The sequence below is a fragment of the Scardinius erythrophthalmus genome, assembly GCF_964197995.2.
Source record: "Scardinius erythrophthalmus genome assembly, chromosome: 10".
Lineage (NCBI taxonomy): Eukaryota > Metazoa > Chordata > Actinopteri > Cypriniformes > Leuciscidae > Scardinius > Scardinius erythrophthalmus.
This window is the reverse complement of record NC_138230.1, coordinates 16,251,310-16,274,877: the sequence shown is the minus strand read 5'-3', so window position 1 is coordinate 16,274,877 and position 23,568 is coordinate 16,251,310. Positions and strand designations below refer to the sequence as shown.

Sequence of the window (23,568 nt, the reverse complement as noted above, 5' to 3'; positions counted from 1 at the left end):
AGCCATCACGCCTTCCGCACCACCAGCACCATCACCATCGAGCACTTCTTCGACCACCGCATCTTCCAGTCCCATGGCCAGTGGATGGAACGAGCGGTCCTTACTGACCACATACCGGCTTGGTCTCACACCTCAACTCCGTCTACAGCTGGCCGCCTTGGACGATAATATGGGGCTTGAAAAGTTCATTCAACAATCCATCAGGTGTTCAGACCGTATACAATCTTATCAGTCCCATTCCAACTCTACTGCACTCCTCCGCCCATCTGAAACCGCCAGCCCTCCAGAACCAGAGCCCATTATAATAGAGTCTGGTAAACTTACCGCTGCTGAGCGACAGAGGAGGCTGACCCGGGGTCTTTGCCTGTATTGCAGAGCCAGTGGGCATGTTCGGTTGAACTGCCCAACTCGTCCCATACGAACATCGGTGAGTGTATTCCATATTGATGAAGAGAAAATGCAACCACTCACTTCTTGTGTCCAGTTAACTACCCAAGCATCCTCTGTTTCAGTTCTCGCCCTCATCGACTCCGGGTCCTCTGGAAATTTCATCTCGGGGACCCTCTGTCGCCAGCTCCAGCTCCGTACCGAAGCCTCGTCAGTAATTTACCAGATTCAACCCATATCCAAGTTCATCACTGCACGTCCACGTATTCACCGGAAATGTGAACCCATTACGCTTCATGTCGGAGCCCTACACAAAGAGGATATCCAGCTGCTGGTTCTGGAGGGGGCCAATGCGGATATTATACTGGGACGTCCGTGGCTGGTGATGCATGATCCCATCATCTCTTGGGGCTCTGGGGAAGTGATGAAATGGGGCAAGGATTGCTCACCAAGATGTTTTCCATTTCTTCCACGTCCTGTTCTGAATCCTGTTCCAGTCTATGTCACATCAGTCGAAAGAACACTCGAGAAACAGTCCACGAAGATTCCTTATATCTACTCATCTTTCCAAGACATCTTCTGCCCCAAGAGAGCTTCCCAGCTACCACCTCATCGGCCATGGGACTGCGCCATAGACCTGATTCCTGATGCTCCTTTGCCCAGAGGTAAGATCTACCCGTTGTCACTTCCAGAGACCAAGGCCATGGAGGAGTATATTCAGGAAGCTCTCGATCAAGGGTACATCCGGCATTCGACATCTCCTGCAGCATCCAGCTTTTTCTTCGTGGCCAAAAAAGATGGAGGGCTGCGGCCATGTATTGATTGCCGGATCCTAAACCAAGGTACTGTCAAGTTCAAGCATCCCCTTCCTCTCGTCCCTGCGGCCCTCGAACAACTCCGAACAGCTACCATCTTCACGAAGTTGGACCTCTGCAGCGCCTACAACCTGGTGAGAATACGAGAAGGGGATGAATGGAAGACCGCTTTTGTGACCCCTACTGGTCACTATGAATATCTGGTTATGCCCTATGGGCTGGTCAACGCCCCTTCCGTGTTTCAAAACTTCATTCATGAGGTCCTCCGGGAGTTCCTGCATCGCTTCGTGGTCGTCTATATAGATGACATCCTCATCTACTCCCGGAGTGAAGTCGAGCATCGCCACCACGTTGCGGAGGTCCTTCACACACTCAGAGCTCATCATCTCTTCCTGAAGGCCGAAAAATGTTCTTTGTTCTTTTCATCTCCCATCAGTCCAGTTCCTAGGCTACCTCATTGACCATCAGGGGGTCCGCATGGATGAGAGGAAGGTCACAGCTGTCACCACCTGGCCAGAACCCACCACGATCAAAGAGCTCCAGAGATTCCTTGGTTTTGCCAACTTTTACAGACGTTTCATACGAGGTTACAGCATCATCACCACTCCACTCACCAACTTGCTCAAAGGTAAACCCAAAAGTCTCCTCTGGACTCCTGAAGCGGCCGCAGCCTTCCAATCCCTCAAGTCTGCTTTCACTCAAGCACCTCTCCTGACTCATCCTGATCCTGAGCTTCCTTTCGTCGTGGAGGTGGATGCCTCAACCTCCGGAGTTGGAGCCGTCCTTTCTCAACTTCATGGGACACCGAAATTACTCCATCCATGCGCCTACTTCTCTCGGAAGCTCAGCCCGGCGGAGAGGAATTACGACATTGGCAACCGTGAACTCCTAGCCATCAAGCTCGCCCTGGAGGAGTGGCGACATTGGCTGGAGGGCACCATCCACCCATTCCAAGTCATCACAGACCATAAAAATCTCCAGTACCTCCGTGATGCAAAACGTCTCTGTCCCCGTCAGGCCAGAGGTCATTATTCTTCTCGAGATTCCACTTTACCATAACCTACCGTCCTGGTCCTAAGAATGTACGTGCCGATGCTTTGTCCAGACTACATGATACTCCAGAGACTCCCGAGACAACCACCAACATTCTACCCGAAGATATCATCATCAGTCCCATCGAATGGTCTGCTCCTCCAGCCGTCGCCACTCCTGAACCTCGTCCTCCGCCGGGCTGTCCACCTGATCGCCAGTTCATCCCTAGGACACAACGGGTAGATCTCATCCACACTACTCATACCTCTTTGGGCACTGGACATCCCGGGGCCAACAACACTCTCTCACTGCTATCCGAACGCTTCTGGTGGCCGGGTATGGCAAGGGATGTGAAGAGGTATGTCCAAGGATGTAAGGAGTGTGCCATGTCCAAAAGTCCCAGACATCTGCCTGCAGGAAAGCTCCATCCCTTGCCAATTCCTAACCGCCCCTGGTCACACCTAGGAGTTGACTTCATGACCGATTTACCAACATCGGATGGAAACACCTGCATTCTCGTCATCGTCGATCGATTCTCTAAGTTTTGCAGACTATTACCACTAAGAGGTCTTCCCACTGCCTTGGAAACCGCCGAACTCCTCTTCAATCATGTCTTTCACTATTATGGGATCCCAGAAGACATTGTATCAGACAGGGGACCCCAGTTCATTTCCCGAGTATGGAAATCGTTTTTTAAGCTCCTAGGTGTGACAGTCAGCCTCTCCTCTGGCTACCACCCTCAGACCAACGGCCAGACGGAGAGGAAGATCCAGGAAGTGGGGCGGTTCCTCAGGACCTTCTGCCACGGCCACCAGAACTCCTGGAACCAGTTTCTGGGCTGGGCAGAGTATGCCCAAAATTCACTGCGGCAAACCACGACAGGCCTCACACCATTCCAGTGTGTTCTCGGATTCCAACCTCCTCTATTTCCCTGGGATGGTGAACCATCTGAGGTCCCCGCAGTGGATTACTGGTTCCGGGAGAGCGAGAGAGTCTGGGACGAAGCTCACAATCATCTGCAGAGGGCAGTTCGCAGATCCAAGGCAGTCGCTGACCGGAGGAGGATCTCGGGTCCAGTCTACGTTCCAGGAGATAAGGTTTGGCTCTCCACTCGCGATATCCGTCTGCGACTGCCCTCCAAAAAACTTAGTCCCAGGTTTGTTGGCCCCTTTACCATCTTGGAACAGGTCAATCCCGTCACTTACAAACTCCAGTTACCACCACAATACAGAATTCATCCCACATTTCACGTCTCCTTGCTCAAACCCTTTCACGAACCTCTTGTTCCCTCCACAGAACCTGGCCATGAAGAGGAACCTCCTCCCCCCTTGATGCTGGAAGAAGGGTCCATCTACTCCGTTCGTGAAATCCTGCAGTCCCGACGTCGTGGTGGTCAGTTGGAATATCTTGTCGATTGGGAAGGATAGGGACCAGAGGAGAGATCATTGATCCCAAGAGTCGACATCCTAGATCCCACGCTCATGGAAGAGTTCCATTCCAGTCATCCTCAGTACCCTGGACCTCGTGGACGAGGAAGACCACCACGGCGTCGGAGATCTCGGCCCTCAGGAGCGGGCCCTGGGGAGGGGGATAGTGTCACGATTGGCCAGGTTCATCCACCACAATCACCCAGCGATCACAGTCAGCTGAGTTTTAACAAGTCACACCTCTGCAGTCACATCCTTTGACAATTAACACCCCGTTAATCACCACTGCTTCATAAGCACACCTCACGCACCTCTCATTGTTCGGGCTCGTTTATCCGAAGCGGACTCATAGTGCTTCTCTCTGCGAGTTTCACTACTAAACTTACCTGTGTTTACTTACCAGTTCTCTGCGACGATTCCAGTCTGTTCCAGTCTGTTCAGATCTCATCTTGAGTGGTGTCCGAGCCGTAAGCCTGTCCGTCCCATCAAGTGGTGCGTGAGTGTGTGCTGTCACCTGTCATCCTCTTCATACGAAGATCACATCCACTCTGAAGTCTCATCCTGCCGGTCCTGCAAAAGATACAACGATCATTCATTCACGAATTACACTCAAGAACTCTGCACTTCTGAACTCTGATACTCACCTATATTCTGCACGTTGAATCTTCTTGACACTCAGCTGTTTAAATAAACATTACATCACAACTTACCTTGTTGTCCGTCTGCTTCCGTAACAAATTTAGGCTGATAACTGATATAGTATTAATATACTTTTTTTTATGTTTCCAACAATATGTCTCCAAAAGGATCTCCAAATTCAGTGGCTCAATGGAGTCAGAATGAGGCACATGGCGGTCTGTACGGACTCTACATGAATAAAGATGGACTTGCTGGTTGCTCTCAAATCCAGGGCTTCACTGTCTGGAGGAGCTTTGATTTTGGCATTTATGTTCAAGTATGATACATAATCTGCAAACTTCCTACTATAATAACCTACAGTAACTGCAAAGCCAAGTGTTTTATTGGTCAGATAAACTGTTAATTTACTTGTATAAATGCATTGTGCTGGTCATTCATGTTTTCCTCTCCTCACTTCCAGGTATCGATGAACGTGTTAGTTTCTAACGTGAGCCTTATTGATAATGGAATGAGTATCATGCCTCTCATCTACAGTCCTCCCTCGCTCAGCCACACATACTCTGACAAAATAGTCCGTGTACAGGTGAGGATGCACTATATGTCTTTTCGGTCAAAACTAAAGGCCAATTTACATTGCACCGACAGACAGCAACAGACACTTTGTAGGGTCAATGAGAGCATCTGTCAGCTCTCATTTTCACAGATTGAACATGTTGAATCAGCATTTGTTGGGTCTTGGAATGTCTGTGAAGTTACATACTGTAATCTAGTGACTGTCACTGTTGGTCGGCATCTGTTGGTGCAGTGTGAATTGGCCTTAAGAGAATAAAGCAATCTTATCCTGTTAATTTTTTTTTATTACATTTTTCAAAAAATCATCTCTACAGGGTTCCCTGATTGTGGGCAGCAGCCCTAACTTCAACTGTTTTGACAGTCTGTCCACAACTATGACCTATGTTATGCTCAGCAAAAGCCACAGGGCCCCTCGCCCCCCCAATGGTACAATACATATTAAAGATTAATCTATGCACTACTGAATAATTGTATTTAATAGTATTCTAAGCTCATTTTCTGTGTACAACAGGTGGAAGGTCTGGAATTTCCTGGCCGACATTTGAATCGAACCACAATAATGCACCACAAAAGCCTCACGCTGGACTGATGAGCTACAATGCCATAGCTGGTCTAATGACTGTCTCTGGTGAGTCACATTGCTTCAAAATGTGTACAACTCTTCAGTTTAAAACTTTCATAATACAAAAAAAAAAGCTTCTATTTACACTGTTTGTTTCTATTTCCAGACACAACTTTTGTTGGGTTCAAGAGTGTGTGCTCAACAGAGACAAATTACATGTTTATGACCAACCCGGGAAATGAGGATCTGCAACATCCAATCAGTGTTGAGAGGATAGCCAAGATAAACAGCACAGAGGACGCTCTGGCATACATTCATCGGCCTGATCTGGGGTAAACCAAAAGCTTATAGTCAATGTCAATTCACAAAGTTAACACTGTTAATTAGGGAGGTGTGAGACTAGCCAACTAAATGGTATTAAACATTCTACATCATTTAATTATAACTGAACAAAGAGGGGAGTGCCCTCTGGTGGACATCCAGGGCACTCCAGCTGGTGATCCTGACAGATATTCAAATGTAAACTGTTTTTTGACTATCTACAGTTGTTAGACTTGTCAGTTTTTTTCTTGTCAATTGTGAAGTCATATAAATATTTAGGTGTCTATGTGGATGACAAACTAAACTGGAAAGAGAATACTAATGTTTCAATGAAGAAGGCTCAGTCGAGACTTTTCTTTTTGAGAAAACTCAGATCATTCAACATAAGCACAAAGCTCTTAAATGTTTTTTATCAAGGGATTTTAGCCAGTGTTCTTTTTTATGCTGTACTTGTCTGGGGGGGGGGGGAAGTATATCTGCTGAGGACAAAAATAGGATAAATAAGCTAATCAAGAGAGCAGGTTCAGTTATTGGTCTTAATCCAGATGTTTTAGAGATTACTGTTGAGAAGAGGATTAGTTCCAAATTAAAAATGGTCCTGCTTTTTGAAGGCCATCCACTGCACAATTTGTTTAAAGGACTCAGAAGCTCTTTTAGTGAGCGACTGATAATGCCACGGTGCTCTAGTGAGCGCATGAGAAGGTCTTTTGTTCCAGCAGCGGTCAGATTTTTTAACCAACATTGCTGATTGTTGAGTATTATTCTTGTCTCTTAAAGTGTTGTTTTTAGTATTTATTGATTATGAAAATTAATCTCTCAAATTGTGTCTCGTAATCAGCGTTTATTAGTCGTCTCCTAATCCAGAATAATGTACTTGTCTGTTAGTTGTGTATTGTGTTTGATGGCTGTATGGTTGGTAGCAAACCAGTTTCCCTACTGGGATTAATAAAGTTTTTCATTCATTCATTCATTCATTCATTCATTCATTAAAAAAAATTCTACGTTAATGAAGTTAGTCGTGGTGTGCATCTCTACTGTTAATAAACTATTAGTCCCGAAAAAATAATTATGAAACATTCTTAAGAAGCTGCTTTCCTGTAGCTCAAACAGTAGAGGGTTGGCGCATGCAACGCCAAGGTCATGGATTCAATTCCCAGGGAAAGCAAGAACTGATAAGAATATAAATATGTACCTTGAAATGCAATGTAAGTCACTTTGGCAAAATGCATCTGCCAAATGCATAAATGTAAATGTAGAAAAACAACAATGAAAATGTATGATTGATAGGGATGACCAAAAAATATGAAGTGACTGATTGATTTTTTCCACTCTTATATCTCAGCAAGGTGAACCCATCAGACTGTGTGGACATGGACTGTGATGCTAAGAAGAAGACAATGTTGAAGGATCTGGATGGCAGTTTCCTGGGTGCAGTAGGAGCAGTGGTGCCCCAGTCCGAGTACGAGTGGAACGGGGATCCCCGACGCGGACTGGGCGATTACCGCATCCCCAAAGTCATGCTCACCTCTCTCAACGGCAGCCGGATACCTGTGAATCAAATCGCTCCTTACAAAGGTACAGTCCATTTACAGTGATCTAAGAGAGAGAACTTAAAATGATGAAGCTGCTTTTAACGTATGACGTGGCTGTTTTACCTGTGCAGGAGTGATCAGAGACACCTGTACGTACATGAACACCTGGCAGAGCTACAAGTGCTTTGGGCTCAACTATAGGATGCTGGTCATCGAAAGTTTGGACGCAGACACAGAGACCAGGCGTCTCTCACCTGTAGCCATCCTGGGGGACAAATATGTGGATTTGGTGAATGGTATTACTCTTACCTCCCCCTTTAACACCTACTATTTTATGCATAATATAATTTAGGATTTTATAAAAGCAGAAAACGTTTAAGGTTTGTGTATTATTGAATTTTAATCTTACTGTGAATATCTTGTTTCAGGCCCACAAGACCACGGCTGGTGCGCCGGCTACACGTGTCAGAAGCGAGTATCTCTCTTCCACGCCATTGTGGCCACTAATAAATCCTTTGACATCTATTTCACCAGCACAACACCACAGAAGCTGAGACTTATGTTACTGAATGCTGGACCTACAGAGGTTAGTAAGATGGATAATACTGACAATAGACTATACTGACCTGTAAGCATCTACAGGTGATACAAAATTTAGGAAAAAAATCTTTAATCAGTTTTAATCTGCATTATTATTTTATTTCCATTTTGTTTTCTAATTTAATATAAAAAAATCAAATATCTTGTTTGTTTTTCTGAATTGTGCAGAACATTTCTATCTTCAGATATTCAAAATAAATGAGTTGATAAATCAATATCAATCAATTAATTGATTAAATTGTGAAACAAATTGATGAATATAAATAAATGTATACCTAATATAATATTTGTATAATTGATGATGATGATAATAATTATTTATTCATTTATTAACAAATATAATGTAAAAATATTAATTTATGTCACAAAATTATTTGACATATTTGTTAATATTTTATTTAAAAGCTACAAAAGTTTACCCAAAACACAATCCAGGAACATGAATAAGCTAGTTGTGTATAAATAAATAAATAAACTACATTATGACCAAAATATATCCAAAACTGCATAAAAAAACAAATAGGAATGCAAACCTGCTATTATATATGTATCCGGGCAAAGACAAATAAACTATACAGTATTCACCTTACAAAATCAGCCAAATGAAAAAGAAAACAAAGACAAATAAACTATACAATATTCACATGACAAAATCAACCAAAACAAAACACGATTGTACATAAACTTTAAATACCGAGAAAAACAGCAGTCAAATACACGATCAGCTCCTAATAAGTCTTTCAAAACACAATACATGTTTAATACACCTACATTCATACACCATTAAAATATGCAAGTTGGATTTAGACCATAAATTTCATTTAGTTATACTTTTTTTATATATATAAAAACACATAAAACATTCAAATTACCTCCAAAATGTTTCCTATTTTAAGTCAGCGTCCGCAGTGTCAAGTTTGTTAATACAACACACAAAACATACATGCACAAGAACAAACGATGCACAGTTTATTGCACATAATAAATCAAACAACCCACCCGGGTATCATCGGTGACATGAACAGGGGAAAAAGAGAACGATACGAGATGTACAAGGTAGTGATGTTACGTATGACACTGAAGCTTCGATGTGCGTATCACACATGCAACGCAATTTCTAGTGAAGTTGGGTGTCAGAAGGCTCGAAGCCTAGATCTTATTTAACGAGTCATTGTTGGCTCAGTCTGGTTGATGGGTTTGTGAGGAGAGAAAATTTATTTCTTTAATGAACAAATAAAACACAAACATGTAAGGCTTTTATTTGTACACATGTGCTGTGGTTGCTTTATCTGCCAGAGCTTCTAACACAGGCTTCTTGGCTGCTTTATTTTAAATAAGCACCAGATGGAGCTGTTCTCGACACTCTCGAAGCTTTGAATCTTTTCCCGGAACAGTCCGGGGAAAGCCTCAGTGATTCATGAGGCTTCATTTCCCCATCCCTAGTTCATGGTTCGCCACGATACCAGGCTTGTTGCTACAACAAAACAAACAAAACATACATGCTCAAGAACAAACAATACTCTGCGTATTGCTCATAATTCAAATGACCTACCCGGGTATCATCAGCAACATGAACAGGAAGGAAGCGGAGGATATAAGATGTACACTCCGTGTGCAGCAGCTCTCCACGCTCACACTCACACAGCATCACGCTGCGCATCCTTTAGCCGATTTGGGCGGAAATGACGTGGGACGCATTTTGGCATGACGTCACCCAAAAAATACACCAAACACACTACAAACCCACTACACACACACACACACAAATATATATACAGTACTGGTCAGAATGATTTGCCCCCTTGGTAAATATGATCAAAGATGGCTGTAAAAAATAAATCTGCAGTTAATCTTTTTGATATTTTATTTCCCAACAAACACGTTGGGAACAATTATTTGCCCCCTTTTGTGAAATACTTTTTGCAACCTCCTTTTTCCAAGATAGCAGCTCTGAGTCTTAATGCCTGATGAGTTTGGAGAACACCTGACAAGAGATCAGAGACCATTCCTCTACACAGAATCTCTCCAGATCCTTTAGATTCCCAGATCCATGCTGTTGCTTCTTCTCTTCAGATCAGCCCACTCATTTTCTATTGGGTTCAGGTCTGGGGACTGGGATGGCCATTGCAGATGCTTGGTTTTGTGCTCAGTGACCCATTTTTGATTTGATTTTTATGTTTGTTTTTGGATCACTGTCCTGTTGGAAGAACCAAACATGGCACGTTATATAATTTCTAGCAGAGGTTGTCAGGTTTTGATTTTTTATCTGTTGGTATTTGATCGAATCCATGTTGCCATGTATCTGAACAAGATGTCCAGGACCTCTGGCAGAAAATTAGGCCCACAGCATTAAAGATACAGCAGAGTATTTCATTTTACACATGGGGTACTTTTTTATCCCTGTATGAACCACACCCATCTTAAGTGTTTGCTTCAATTCTTTGCTTCATTTTTGTCAGATAAAATATCAAAAGAATAAACAATGCAGATTTATTTTTTACAGCCATCTTTAATCATATTTTCCAAGGGGGCAAGTAATTCTGACCAGCACTGTATGTATAATTTTTGTTTTACCTTAAGTTATTATGATATATTATTACAGTAGAACCTTAACTACAGTAATAATCTATTCTCAGGCTGTCAGGGTTGCTGTATTTTACTCAAACCCTCAGCGGCTGGATGTGTACGTTAACAATACTTTGGTTGGTCCAACAAATGCTGAGTGGAATGCTGGCAAAACTGACTACGCTCTGCGTGAGCCAACTTATACAGGTAGAGTACAGCACAATACAATACAGCTCCCTCTGCAGGCCAGAAGACCATTTTTCAACCTAAACAACAATTCTTACTTTGATTCCTCTCTGTTCTTCTCAGGGCAATACGTTCCCAGTTTCAACTCCAGTCACGGCTCCAACTTCTTTGACCAGGACTACAAAATGCTGAACATACTTCTTCGTGGCTCAGAGCCGGTCCAAATCCGCACCTCTCCGGTTTTGTTCCTGGCCTTCAACCTCCCAGCCATGACTGAGGCGGAGTTCTTCGGGCCAAATCTTGTCAACAATCTGGCTTTACTTCTGAAAATACCGGCGAACAAGATTCGAATCACCAACATCGTCCGTGAGGGTACTAATGCTAGAAGGAGGCGTTCGGCAGGACTGACGGTGCAGGTGGAGATCAGGGAGCCCCCTGTTCAGACATCCACCAACAGCACCACTGGTGAGAGCAAGAATAAAATAAATGACAAATACAACATTTAGATCACAATACAATGTCTTAAAATGTATAAACCATCTGCAGAAGACCAACAGTTTGCGGCCCTGAAGAACATTGCTGACGATCTGGGCCGCGCTGCTGTCTCAGGCAATCTGAGTCAGTCCATCGGCTTCAATGTGTCATCCCTGGGCATCATCCCTCCTCCACCCTCTTCCAGTGACCCCACCTGGAACGATGTAAGATGCTAATCAGATCACATGACCAAACTCACTAACATTTTAAAATGTTATGATGTCAACCAGCATTTAAAAACTATGCATCCTCTAAGAGGAGGGGGTGCAAGATCATGAATATCTTTAAACATTAGACATGCGTCCGAATAAAATAAGAAATTATCAAAATTGAGAAATTTTAAGTGAAACATATACGACGAAGTTGATATTTAAAGAAATATTATGGGTTCAATACAAGTTAAACTCAATCGATCAAGCAACAATCTGGGTTACAGTAAGGCACTTACAATGGACGTGAATGGGACCAATCCATGAACATTAAAATACTCAACTTTTCAATCCGCTTGTTAAGTCTGGCATCACGAGTGAGCGTTTTTGGGTCAAAACATGGAAAACAACAAATTGAACCAATGCCAAAAGCAAACAACAAATTGTACTAATATACACTCACAACATGCTGTAATACTACCAAAATATCATGATCCTAACATTTATCTCTATACCGGATTCATCTTTTATGAATCGTTAAAATAAGGGTGTCAGGGACGGCATGAGTCCAGAGACTTTGGTGCACACTGTTACATCACGAGATAGTATAATCTCAAGACGTGAATAGTAGGAGTTTTAACATGATTTTAGTGTGAAAAAAAAAAAATCACTTACTAACCTTATCTCTGTGAAATTATATCTAATTATTATTTATTTTACTGTTTATTTGACAGAGTTTATTTTACTGCTAATTTGCATCTGTTGTCCCTGGACAGGTAGACAAAACAAAAACAAAAGACTCAAAACAACCACTAAACAAATACACTACATCAATTTACAAAAAATACATATCCATCAATTCAAAACTGATAAAAACAGTTTGATATATACACCAAATACAAAATACAGAAAATACAATGCAATCATTAGTGGTGACACTCTTGTGCTGATTTTAGCCAAATTTTGAGGCTGGCTTTAAATACTGCAAAACTTCCTGAGTGTCAGGCTTCTGGAAGGATGAAGTAGGAGACGAACACGAAGATGATGAATTCCAAGATTTTAATTCTAAATATAAACAAATACAAACAAAAAGGGAGCGTGCGCTCAGAACAAGGATAAACCTAACATTAAACATTGACCGACAAGTGAAGACTGAAACACTCAGGGCTTAAATACAGGGGAGAACAGATCAGGGAAACAAGACACAGCTGACAAGACTAACGAGGAAACAGGTGTGACAAATTAACTAAATGACAGTTACCATGGAAATCAAGAAATGGCGGGAAATAGAACAAAGACAGACATGTGATCAGTGACAAAAACACTCAAACAGAACAGAACTGTGACATAATTCCCCCCTCCCGTTAGGCGCTTCCTCGCGCCATAGACAGACCAACAAATAGGGTGGGAGGGTGGGCGCCCTGGAGGCTGACAAGGGCGTGGCTTGGCAGGACAGGGAGCCTCCAGGGCGGAGCTGGCAGATCAGGTGACCAGGGCGAAGACAGCCTTTCAGGCGGCCATGGTGGAGAAGACCCCTCGGGTGGCCATGGCGGAGACGACCCCTCGGGCGGCCATGGTGGAGACGACCCCTCGGGCGGCCACGGCGGAGAAGACCCTTCAGGTGGCCACGGCGGTGTGGACCCCTCAGGTGGCCATGGCCCCTCGAGTGGCCAGGACGGAGCCCTATGGCCCCCCCCAAAAAAATACTTGGGAAAAGTCCCGGGTACCAGAGAGGGCTCGGTGCTGGGCGGGACCAGCGGCGAAGAGGGCTCTGGGCTGGGCGGGACCAGCGGCGAAGAGGGCTCTGGGCTGGGCGGGACCAGCGGCGAAGAGGGCTCTGGGCTGGGCGGGACCAGCGGCGAAGAGGGCTCTGGGCTGGGCGGGACCAGCGGCGAAGAGGGCTCTGGGCTGGGCGGGACTAGCGGCGAAGAGGGCTCTGGGCTGGGCGGGACCAGCGGCGAAGAGGGCTCTGGGCTGGGCGGGACCAGCGGCGAAGAGGGCTCTGGGCTGGGCGGGACCAGCGGCGAAGAGGGCTCTGGGCTGGGCGGGACCAGCGGCGAAGAGGGCTCTGGGCTGGGCGGGACCAGCGGCGAAGAGGGCTCTGGGCTGGGCGGGACCAGCGGCGAAGAGGGCTCTGGGCTGGGCTGGGCGGGACCAGCGGCGAAGAGGGCTCTGGGCTGGGCTGGGCGGGACCAGCGGCGAAGAGGGCTCTGGGCTGGGCTGGGCGGGACCAGCGGCGAAGAGGGCTCTGGGCTGGGCTGGGCGGGACCAGCGGCGAAGAGGGCTCTGGGCTGGGCTGGGCGGGACCAGCGGCGAAGAGGGCTCTGGGCTGGGCGGGACCAGCGGCGAAGAGGGCTCTGGGCTGGGCGGGACCAGCGGCGAAGAGGGCTCTGGGCTGGGCGGGACCAGCGGCGAAGAGGGCTCTGGGCTGGGCGGGACCAGCGGCGAAGAGGGCTCTGGGCTGGGCGGGACCAGCGGCGAAGAGGGCTCTGGGCTGGGCGGGACCAGCGGCGAAGAGGGCTCTGGGCTGGGCGGGACCAGCGGCGAAGAGGGCTCTGGGCTGGGCGGGACCAGCGGCGAAGAGGGCTCTGGGCTGGGCGGGACCAGCGGCGAAGAGGGCTCTGGGCTGGGCGGGACCAGCGGCGAAGAGGGCTCTGGGCTGGGCGGGACCAGCGGCGAAGAGGGCTCTGGGCTGGGCGGGACCAGCGGCGAAGAGGGCTCTGGCGGGCCGATGAGAGGAGGAAGATCGCTGTCAGTCACAGGCGCGGCGGGCACGACGCTTACTGCCTTGGTCTCGGCAGATCTGGCGTGAAGTGCAGGCTCGGCTGGACTGGCGTGAAGTGCGGGCTCGGCTGGACTGGCGTGAAGTGCAGACGGTGACATGGCGTGCCACGGGAGGAAGCTCTCCAGACAACAGGAGAGTGCCTCTCTCCAGTCCTGACCGGAGAGATCTGGAAGCTCCCTCGGGTCGACTTCCTTCGCCCCAAGTCGGTAACGCCTTGATTATTTCGTCATCCAGCGCGCAGGAGGCAGCAAGAGGGACAAACCCCCAGGTGAATTGGAACAGATCGCGGCTATCCCGAGCCAAAGCCGCGATCTGTCCAGCGAGCTCCCAGCTCATCTTTTTGGTCGGTCAATCTGTCAGGCTTCTGGAAGGATGAAGTAGGAGACGAACACGAAGATGATGAATTCCAAGATTTTAATTCTAAATATAAACAAATACAAACAAAAAGGGAGCGTGCGCTCAGAACAAGGATAAACCTAACATTAAACATTGACCGACAAGTGAAGACTGAAACACTCAGGGCTTAAATACAGGGGAGAACAGATCAGGGAAACAAGACACAGCTGACAAGACTAACGAGGAAACAGGTGTGACAAATTAACTAAATGACAGTTACCATGGAAATCAAGAAATGGCGGGAAATAGAACAAAGACAGACATGTGATCAGTGACAAAAACACTCAAACAGAACAGAACTGTGACACTGAGTTTCTAATGTTTGTGGGTATTGAGTTCCACTTCCCCACTACTTTAACAGAGAAGGCAGATTGACCAAAGGTTGTCTTTTTAAAATGCGGTACCAAATCACCCGTAGTTGATGCTCTAGTTCTAATGGCACTGCCACTGCCAGAGAATACTATGCATCCTCTAAGAGGAGGGGGTGCAAGATCATGAATAACTTTAAACATTAGACATGCGTCCGAATAAAATAAGAAATTATCAAAATTGAGAAGATTATATTTTTTCAGGATATTACAATGATGATAATCCTTAGGTTTTTTGTCTAATACTTTTAAAATTTGTTTGTAAAGTGAATACATAGGCTTGAGCGTAGTCACTCCTGCCTGTGATCAGGTTGTTATACAGTAAGACAAATGGGGAAAAATCATCGTGTGTACAAAAAGTTTTGCAGCAGACAGTGACAAATAAATAAAATCAAATTCTTCAAAAAACTGGTCTCATTCACTTCCATTGTAAGTGCATCACCGTAACCTCCATTTTTGCTTTTTTAAAGAAAATGAGGGACGAAATTGATTTTTGTTGTAATCAACACTGTCATAAATGCTGTTCATTGAGTTTAACTTCTACTAAACCCCGAATATCCCTTTGAATTTTTAACAGAATAAGATCCAATAATATATGCTCTACAGTAAAGCACACAATGTGCTTTTCCTTATTTAAACTGTAACGGTCTCTCTCTCAGGTGGCCACTCAGGAGGTGACCCGTGAAGACCAGCAGGTGGAGACGGTCAAGACGGTATCATCCCTGATTGTGGTGGTCCAGCCAGTGGCCGGATCGTCACCCGGACCCTTCAGCGTGCAGCCCAGCATCATGGCTCTGGACGCAGCGGTGAGATTTTATTAAAGGGATTGTTCGGCCAAAAATGAAAATTAGCCCATGATTTACTCACCCTGAAGCCATCCTAGGTGTATATGACATTCTTCTTTCAGACGAATACAATCGGAGTTATATAAAAAAAATGTTCTGGCTCTTCCAAACTTTATAGTGAGAGTCAATGGGTATATTTTTTTGGAAGGCCATCAGAGCGCATCAATCCGTAATAAAAGTGCTCGAAACGGCTCTGTGGGGGTTAATAAAGGCCTTCTGAAGCGAAGCGATGAGTTTGTGTAAAAAAACTTAATCGACTAAAATAACTAGCTTCCCTTGAACTTGACGCACAACCTAATGACGAATGCGGTTGCCCAGGTCTGTTTGTTTGAACCAAGGGGGTAATCCAGCACCCGGAAAGCGTACCTTCCATGGGGGCAGCCATTGGCTAGCAAGCCATCACCTGCTGTTAGCATTCCATTGACTCCCATTCATTTTGGCGTCACTTTGACAGCGAATAACTTTACATCTGAGGCGTTTAAAGACTCCATTTGTCCATTATTTCTAAAGAAACTCGACAATGTATAAAAGGCTCCATTACCTTGTATCTTACATTATGGCCCCGTAGAAGCCGTTTTTGTAAAAATAGGCTAACGATTGCGTCATAACCAAGCGACTCTCTGTCGCACAGTAGAGAAATTACCGTATAGACAGGAGGAGAAGCTCGCTGGCAATCGAGGGGACGTGGAGGCATAAAGTCCAATAAAGTCAAGAGAGAAGCCCATAGAGAGTCATAAAGTTGCTCCTGCTCCTAGCTCATGGACAGCTCCTACTCACGCTCTCCGTCTCTGCAAGATTCGGAAGGGAATGATTCAGATTTCTCTTGGCACAGCTACTAGAAGACTTACAACTGTCTGACAGGCTGCTCACGTCACATCTACGTCCTCAAGCTCAGTTTGAGGCTGCGCAGTACGCTCAGCCATCAGGAAGTGAGTACTTCTAATTGACTTCACTTTTCTCCGTTGAACTCTATGGGGTCGCTCTGTCCATTTCTTATACTGACTATGGTTTGAACCACGAGAGGCGTCAGAGCTTACGCTACTCCTACATCCTACATCATACATGCGTCAAGTGTTACTCTTTTGGCGTAGGTCGACTTGTATACAGCCGTCTGCTGTAAAAGCTAGTTATTTTAGTTGATAAAAGTTTTAAATATGGATATTTTTCTTACACAAAATTGACTGAATTGTATCGATAAGTTTTTTTTTACTCAACAGACTTCATTCCTTTAAACATACATGATAACGTTGATATTTACACTCGCTTACATTTTAAGAGAGAGAACATTATGTTTATAAATTAACTCCAAACCCAACCTAAACAGCATGCCTCGTCAAAATAAATGTCATTTCTTATGTTTTTTGTATTTTTTTGTATAAGTATTAAGTCAAGGGGATGCATCAATTGTTTGGTTACCGACATTCTTCAAAATATCTTTTGTGTTCAGCAGAAAAAAATAAATTCATACAGGTTTGGAAGAACTTGAGAGTAAATGATGATAGAATTTTAATTTTGGGGGGACTGTCCCTTTAATTCAGAGTGGTGATTGGCTGCTGTGACTGGAGAGTATGTGTCTACGTCATCTACGTTGTGAGCTTTTTCCTGCAATATTCATAAGAATGAACTCTTTTAATCCAATCAATGTGCTGTATTATGCATGAGAACGCATTACAGTGGAGAATTCAAATGTCACCAGACCGCTTCTGCACTGTTCGGACACGTGCCATAAGTATATGTTTCCTCAGTACAGTAACAGTGGTTTCTGCATGGAACGCCACAATAAGTTTAGCAACAATTGCAATGTGGATCACAGTTACTCTAGTCTAGTGCTCCAAACTAGCCTGGGAAAACCCAGGCAACTTCCAGCAAATTTAGATTTGCTCTGTAAGTAGTCTGACAAAGAGCTCATTCAAGCCCATTTCTAATCCGTCGAAATCGCGGCACCAATCAGAAATGTTGGGGCAGGCTTTACACAATGACGATCGCTCTGATTGGATTTAGGTCTATCCAATTGTGCGCAGAGGCATTTGAGCGACGTCCGTTGGTGAAGCGCATCAACTTTTAAATGCATTATTATATTCAAATTGCAAACACATGAGGACAGTCTCCATGAAAGACCCACTGGCAGATGAACGTGCTACTACATTTCTCTCCGAAACGGTAGGAAATTAAATTAGATTTAATAGAGGATTTTGACTGTGACAAGATGATTGACAGGGCAGTTTACGTGACAGGATGCACGCGACAGATCCGTCCGATAAAGATGACGAAGTAGTATGTCCCAAAGCTTGCCTACTTTTTTGCTACACATTCAAAAGTAATGTTTTTTTTCTTTTCTTCGCAAAAAGAGTACATACTTTTATGGCGTTGTGTAACTTAGGCGAATTGGGACGCAGCATATGGCTTTACACGATGACGATCGCTCTGATTGGTTTTAGGTCTATCCAATTGCGCCCAGAGGCATTTGAGCGACGTCCGTTGGTGACGCCCCTTTGGAAATGAGTTATTAACCCTCTATGGTACGCAATATGATATCAGTGAGGAAAAAATTGTTTGTTATGTTTTTCCTGCTTAAAAATGGACACTATAACAATATCAATAAACATTTTCATTATTTTTTTAATTTATTTATTAATTAAAAGTTTGTTGCCTCAAGGCAACATTGTACCACAATGGACAAATTTAAACTTTTGACATTTTCATGAAGAAAAAATTTATATATTTATTGAAAACATCAATTTCTTTAACTAAACACTTGAACAAACATATTTATCAAGTTTTTAATGAATTACACATTTCATATTTAATAAAAAGTAACATTTATTATCCAACTGTTGCCCTCAGGCAACATTGTACCATCGTGGAACGCAAGTATTACAAACCATCATATCATCAAGTTATCATATCAAAACATTACAATCGGTGTTGTTTCAAGGTTAAAACATTAACAATCACCATAACCTCATCCTAACTCTGCTGTCTCTCCCCTGACCCCCCCCCCCCCCCCCAGGGGCCTGACGGGAGCCCCCCGATTATCCGAGACCCCCAGAAGTAGCGCCGCCTTCATCCTGAGTTTGGCGCCACTCGCCCCTGTCCCACTAACCCACTATTTTGTCCAATTGCCCACTATAGTGGCCAAATGTCCCGTCGACCCCCGCTGACCAATCACAAGCCACACCCCCCTCCCACGGACCCACTATTTGTCTAATTACCCACTATAGTGGCCAAATATCCCCTCGACCCCTGCTGACCACTTACAAGCCACGCCCCGTCCCACAAACCAACTATTTGTCCGATTACCCACTATAGTGGCCAAATGTCCCGTTGACCCCCTGACCGGTCCCAAGCCACGCCCCCCGTCCCACGAACCAACTATTTGTCCGATTGCCCACTATAGTGGCCAAATGTCATGTTGACCCCCCTGACCGGTCCCAAGCCACGCCCCCATCCCACGAACTCACTATTTGTCCGATTGCCCACTATAGTGGCCAAATGTCCCGTTGACCCCCCTGACCGGTCCCAAGCCACGCCCCCGTCCCATGAACCCACTATTTGTCCGATTGCCCACTATAGTGGCCAAATGTCATGTTGACCCCCCTGACTGGTCCCAAGCCATGCCCCCATCCCACAAACCCACTATTTGTCCGATTGCCCACTATAGTGGCCAAATGTCATGTTGACCCCCCTGACTGGTCCCAAGCCATGCCCCCATCCCACAAACCCACTATTTGTCCGATTGCCCACTATAGTGGCCAAATGTCATGTTGACCCCCCTGACTGGTCCCAAGCCATGCCCCCGTCCCACAAACCCACTATTTGTCCGATTAGCCACTATAGTGGCCAAATGTCCCGTTGACCCCCCTGACCGGTCCCAAGCCACGCCCCCGTCCCACAAACCAACTATTTGTCCGATTGCCCACTATAGTGGCCAAATGTCCTGTTGACCCCCCGACCGGTCCCAAGCCATGCCCTGTCCCACGAACCCACTATTTGTCCGATTACCCACTATAGTGGCCAAATGTCCTGTTGACCCCCCGACCGGTCCCAAGCCATGCCCTGTCCCACGAACCCACTATTTGTCCGATTACCCACTATAGTGGCCAAATGACCAGTCGGCCCTTACTGACCACTCACAAGCCACGCCCTCGTCCCACGAACCCACTATTTGTCCGATTTCCCACTATAGTGACCAAATGTCCAGTTTTCAGTTTGCAAAAATGCAAATACATTTAGATAATTCAAACTTCTTTCCTTACAAATAAAATATACTTTCAAGTATTCAAACCTAGTATGCCTGGTATGGCCTTATGTGATTCCATTATGGTACAATGTTGCCTCGAGGCAACATGCAGTTTTATGTCATTTCCTATGAAACATTTGATGATATATAATGTAAAGTTTTTGAAAATACTTCTTTACTTACCAATGAAGGCGACTCAGATTTTTTGTAACTGATTATCTGGACAGAAATTAGTGAAAAATGCCCTTTTCAGTGGAGAAAATATGGAGCCATGTGACATGTGCACGTGTGCTGAAAGAGGGACCAAAATGGACCCCTGTGGGTCATGTGACCACTCTTTTGCATTTTCAACGGTTAGTATTTGAGTTCCCCTCCCCTTAGAGAGCATTGACCAATTAAATTTTATTAAGTTATTATTATAAAAAGCTAAAATAGACTATGTTGCCTGGAGGCAACACCGTACCATAGAGGGTTAATGAAGCTTTGCCAGACCATAACTCAGTTACTACTGAGAATGGTCTGGTTTTAACCAGGCTAGCTCCAAACATGAACCAGCTCTGTGTATGCACATATACTTCATCATGTCTTCTTCACACGTAATATGTGTGCAAATAACGACACTGATACAGTGGTACGTTTGATCATCAACGCGATGACATGATTCATTATTCTGATACACAGAAGACAATTATGAAGACCGAAAATTCAAAGATGAATGGACAAAAAAGGAACTATGCCTTTTTTCTTTCTTTCTGATGCGTGTGTCATTTGTTCAGAGATTGCAGTGCTCGTAAATGTAAGGCAAGGCAAGTTTATTTATATAGCTCATTTCATACACTATGGCAATTCAAAGTGCTTTACACAGAAAGGAATTAAAATAATTACAAAATAAAAGCACGGAAAATTAAAACTGTTATAAAAGGAATTAAAGGAGATATATGATACAGTTATACAATTAATTAATAGAGTAAATAGATGATACATAGATAAACTTCTCATCTGGCAAAATCATAGATGTATCATATTTTTCACAACTCCCAGTTTTACTCTGAGATTTTCCCATGGTGATTTCACTGTGTCTGTGGTATTCTTGTAATGGAAATATTATTGGACCTTTTAAATGCCCTTCTACATTTGATTTGTTCATGATTTTTGTTAGTAGTCTCTAATGATAAGTTTTTTTGTCATAGGGGTTATGTTTAAAATACCAATTTTTAAGTAAAAACAAATTCTTCAGATCTTACAGTAGGTGTAAACGACCAGTGCTAAATCAAGGGGTTTTTATGACCCTTTAATTAAGAACTTATGAATGACTGGTGTAACCCTACCTAGGTGATTGATTACTAGGAAACCACACCTGTTATCGAATAAGCAGAGCATCTTTTTTCTGTGTGTCTGTTTCCAGGGTGAGTGTGTGTCCGTGGGTGTGACGACTCTAACCATCTCAGCTGTGCTCAAAGATGCTAACGGGAATCCAACAGAGGGGCTTTATGGAAACACCACCATCCCGTTCAGTGGCTGCTGGGCCAATTACACTGACTTAGCCATCTTCACAAGTGGTGGGTCATTTCTATTAGCCTATAGACTATGATTTAGATTTTTTTAGGGCCAATGGCACTTGTTATTTTAAGCATTTACGATCATTTCTCTCTCTGTACCTCTTCTAAAGGTGATAACTTGAAGTTGGCCTTTACTCTAAATGAATGGAATGCTGAGTCCATATCTTTTACGCTCAGATCACCTACAACCCCGTCTTCTGTAATCATCACTACGGACGATGATTTCCCCAGCATCTTTGACTCCAGTCCAGCTGTCTTGTCATCATCTATGTATCTGTGTATCATGTTGTTGAGTGGTTTACTCCTGCTCAGAGGACTCTAGAACCAATGAAGAAGTGCACTCTCATGCAAGGGACTCTATAATCAATGAAGAAGTGCACTCATATACATATATATATATAACTTCGCCTTCAAATGATTTGCCTTTGTCTATATACTTCTGTTGTTTTCACATATGATCATGATCTGTAAGCTACAACTATTATTCTGAGACTGTAGAACAACAAAAACAACTGTTCCTTTTAACAAGTTTTTATTTGATTTAAATCTATTCATATTACTTTACTTTGGAAATTATACATTTATATGCTTTCTTATATGCTCAATAAAATCAAGTTCTATCATGCTTCTGTTGTCTTTTCAACATATAAACGCCAAACATTTCCATTGAAGTTGGCATGAAATCAAAGTTGTGTTCTTTTCTTCCTTTTGTCATAAATACGTTTGAAATGAATGTTGGGTGGGACTTGATATTGTCCATCGGGAAACAATTGGATCTCATATGGTCTCATGTGAGTGACAGGTTGTGTCACTGTTCAAGGGTCTGTGTGTTCATCCTTGCATGTGTTGTGTTTCTGTCTGTGGCCTGATTGTCTTTCAGCGTTGCTTGGCAACTCATTACGCTGACGGGTTAATCAGGCCAACCTCACCTGACACTCATTATCTCTTCCTATATCTACCCTTGTGTTGCAGTCAGTCTTTGTCATATCGTTGTTTGGGTAATGTCTGCCATTTTGCTGGACTATAACTTGCTGGACCATAGCTGCTGCTTTTCAAACTGAACCCATGCAGCTTGGATATCCTCATCTGACTCCCGAGGAATGATAACGCCGCATACGTCAACATCTCTGCCTCTACTGTGGTCAAGCTGGCCATCTGAGGGCTTCTTGTCCCACAAGACCACCTCGTAGTTCCATGTATTCAGGCACATCACTCCAGTTCTTGTATTAAAGTACCTGTAGTCCTGTCACTAGAGGGCAATAGTATATCCACAACAGCTCATTTTGGCAGTGGAGGTGCTAGATGGACGACCTCTCGGTGAAGGAAGGGTCCTGCACACCACCGTGGATCTTCAACTACAGACCGGGACTCTTAACACTGAGATCATTTCACTAGTTCACACTTACAAATAAGTTAGATAGAATAAATGCGTATTTGGCGTGCTGTCCGAGGAGAGGGCTCCGGGCTCGGTATTCGGCCCGAACCCAGAGTACTCCCCCCGTATTCCTGGCTGTAAAGATTAAGCCAAGAGTGAGGAGTCGGGGTGGTGGAGGGATGCTGAAAAACTGTCAAGGAATATTAGGTGAGTTGACAGTGTGGATATATATATACTTCTTGTCATGCTGATTAGGGTTGACATAATTGTTTGATGACGAGTAGATTGGATTGCTTATTTGAACGTGCTCCTCCCGAACTTTGTTTATAAAACATCATTTGTTTCTACATCACCTCATAACCCGGTTATTCTTGAACTCCCCTGGTTATGCCAACATAATCCCCTCATTTCATGGAAGGAGGGTCGGATCATCAAAAGGGACTCATCATATCACTACAATTATTTAACTGGCAGCTCTTCACACTCCGTTCAGACTGTTACGCTAAAGGACGAACCTGCTCTTCTTCCTACTCTTCCCATTGAATACTCCGACCTCGTCGAGGCTTTTATCAAGACCAGGGCATTGGAACTTCCTCCTCACCGCACAAGCAAATTCTCCATTGAACTAGGAGAAAGCCCCAACCAGGCGAGCACCACCTAAGGGTCGAATTTTTCCCC

The 23,568-nt window shown here is 44.5% G+C and overlaps 1 protein-coding gene across 1 annotated transcript in view; it reads left to right on the top strand.

Annotated features, from left to right (window-relative positions):
• LOC308697011 (fibrocystin-L-like) overlaps positions 1-21,995 on the top strand; it is a 101,795-nt gene extending 79,800 nt beyond the window's left edge. Inside the window, exons 64-77 of the mRNA XM_081376035.1 lie at positions 4,468-4,616; positions 4,761-4,883; positions 5,188-5,299; positions 5,385-5,501; positions 5,602-5,767; positions 7,099-7,331; positions 7,420-7,584; positions 7,717-7,874; positions 10,525-10,660; positions 10,763-11,104; positions 11,186-11,337; positions 15,531-15,677; positions 21,362-21,515; positions 21,626-21,995. Of these exons, the coding sequence (XP_081232161.1) occupies positions 4,468-4,616; positions 4,761-4,883; positions 5,188-5,299; positions 5,385-5,501; positions 5,602-5,767; positions 7,099-7,331; positions 7,420-7,584; positions 7,717-7,874; positions 10,525-10,660; positions 10,763-11,104; positions 11,186-11,337; positions 15,531-15,677; positions 21,362-21,515; positions 21,626-21,837 (2,366 nt within the window). The 3' untranslated portion in view covers positions 21,838-21,995. The remainder of the gene's footprint in view (positions 1-4,467; positions 4,617-4,760; positions 4,884-5,187; positions 5,300-5,384; positions 5,502-5,601; positions 5,768-7,098; positions 7,332-7,419; positions 7,585-7,716; positions 7,875-10,524; positions 10,661-10,762; positions 11,105-11,185; positions 11,338-15,530; positions 15,678-21,361; positions 21,516-21,625) is intronic.
• Positions 21,996-23,568: the final 1,573 nt, after the last annotated feature.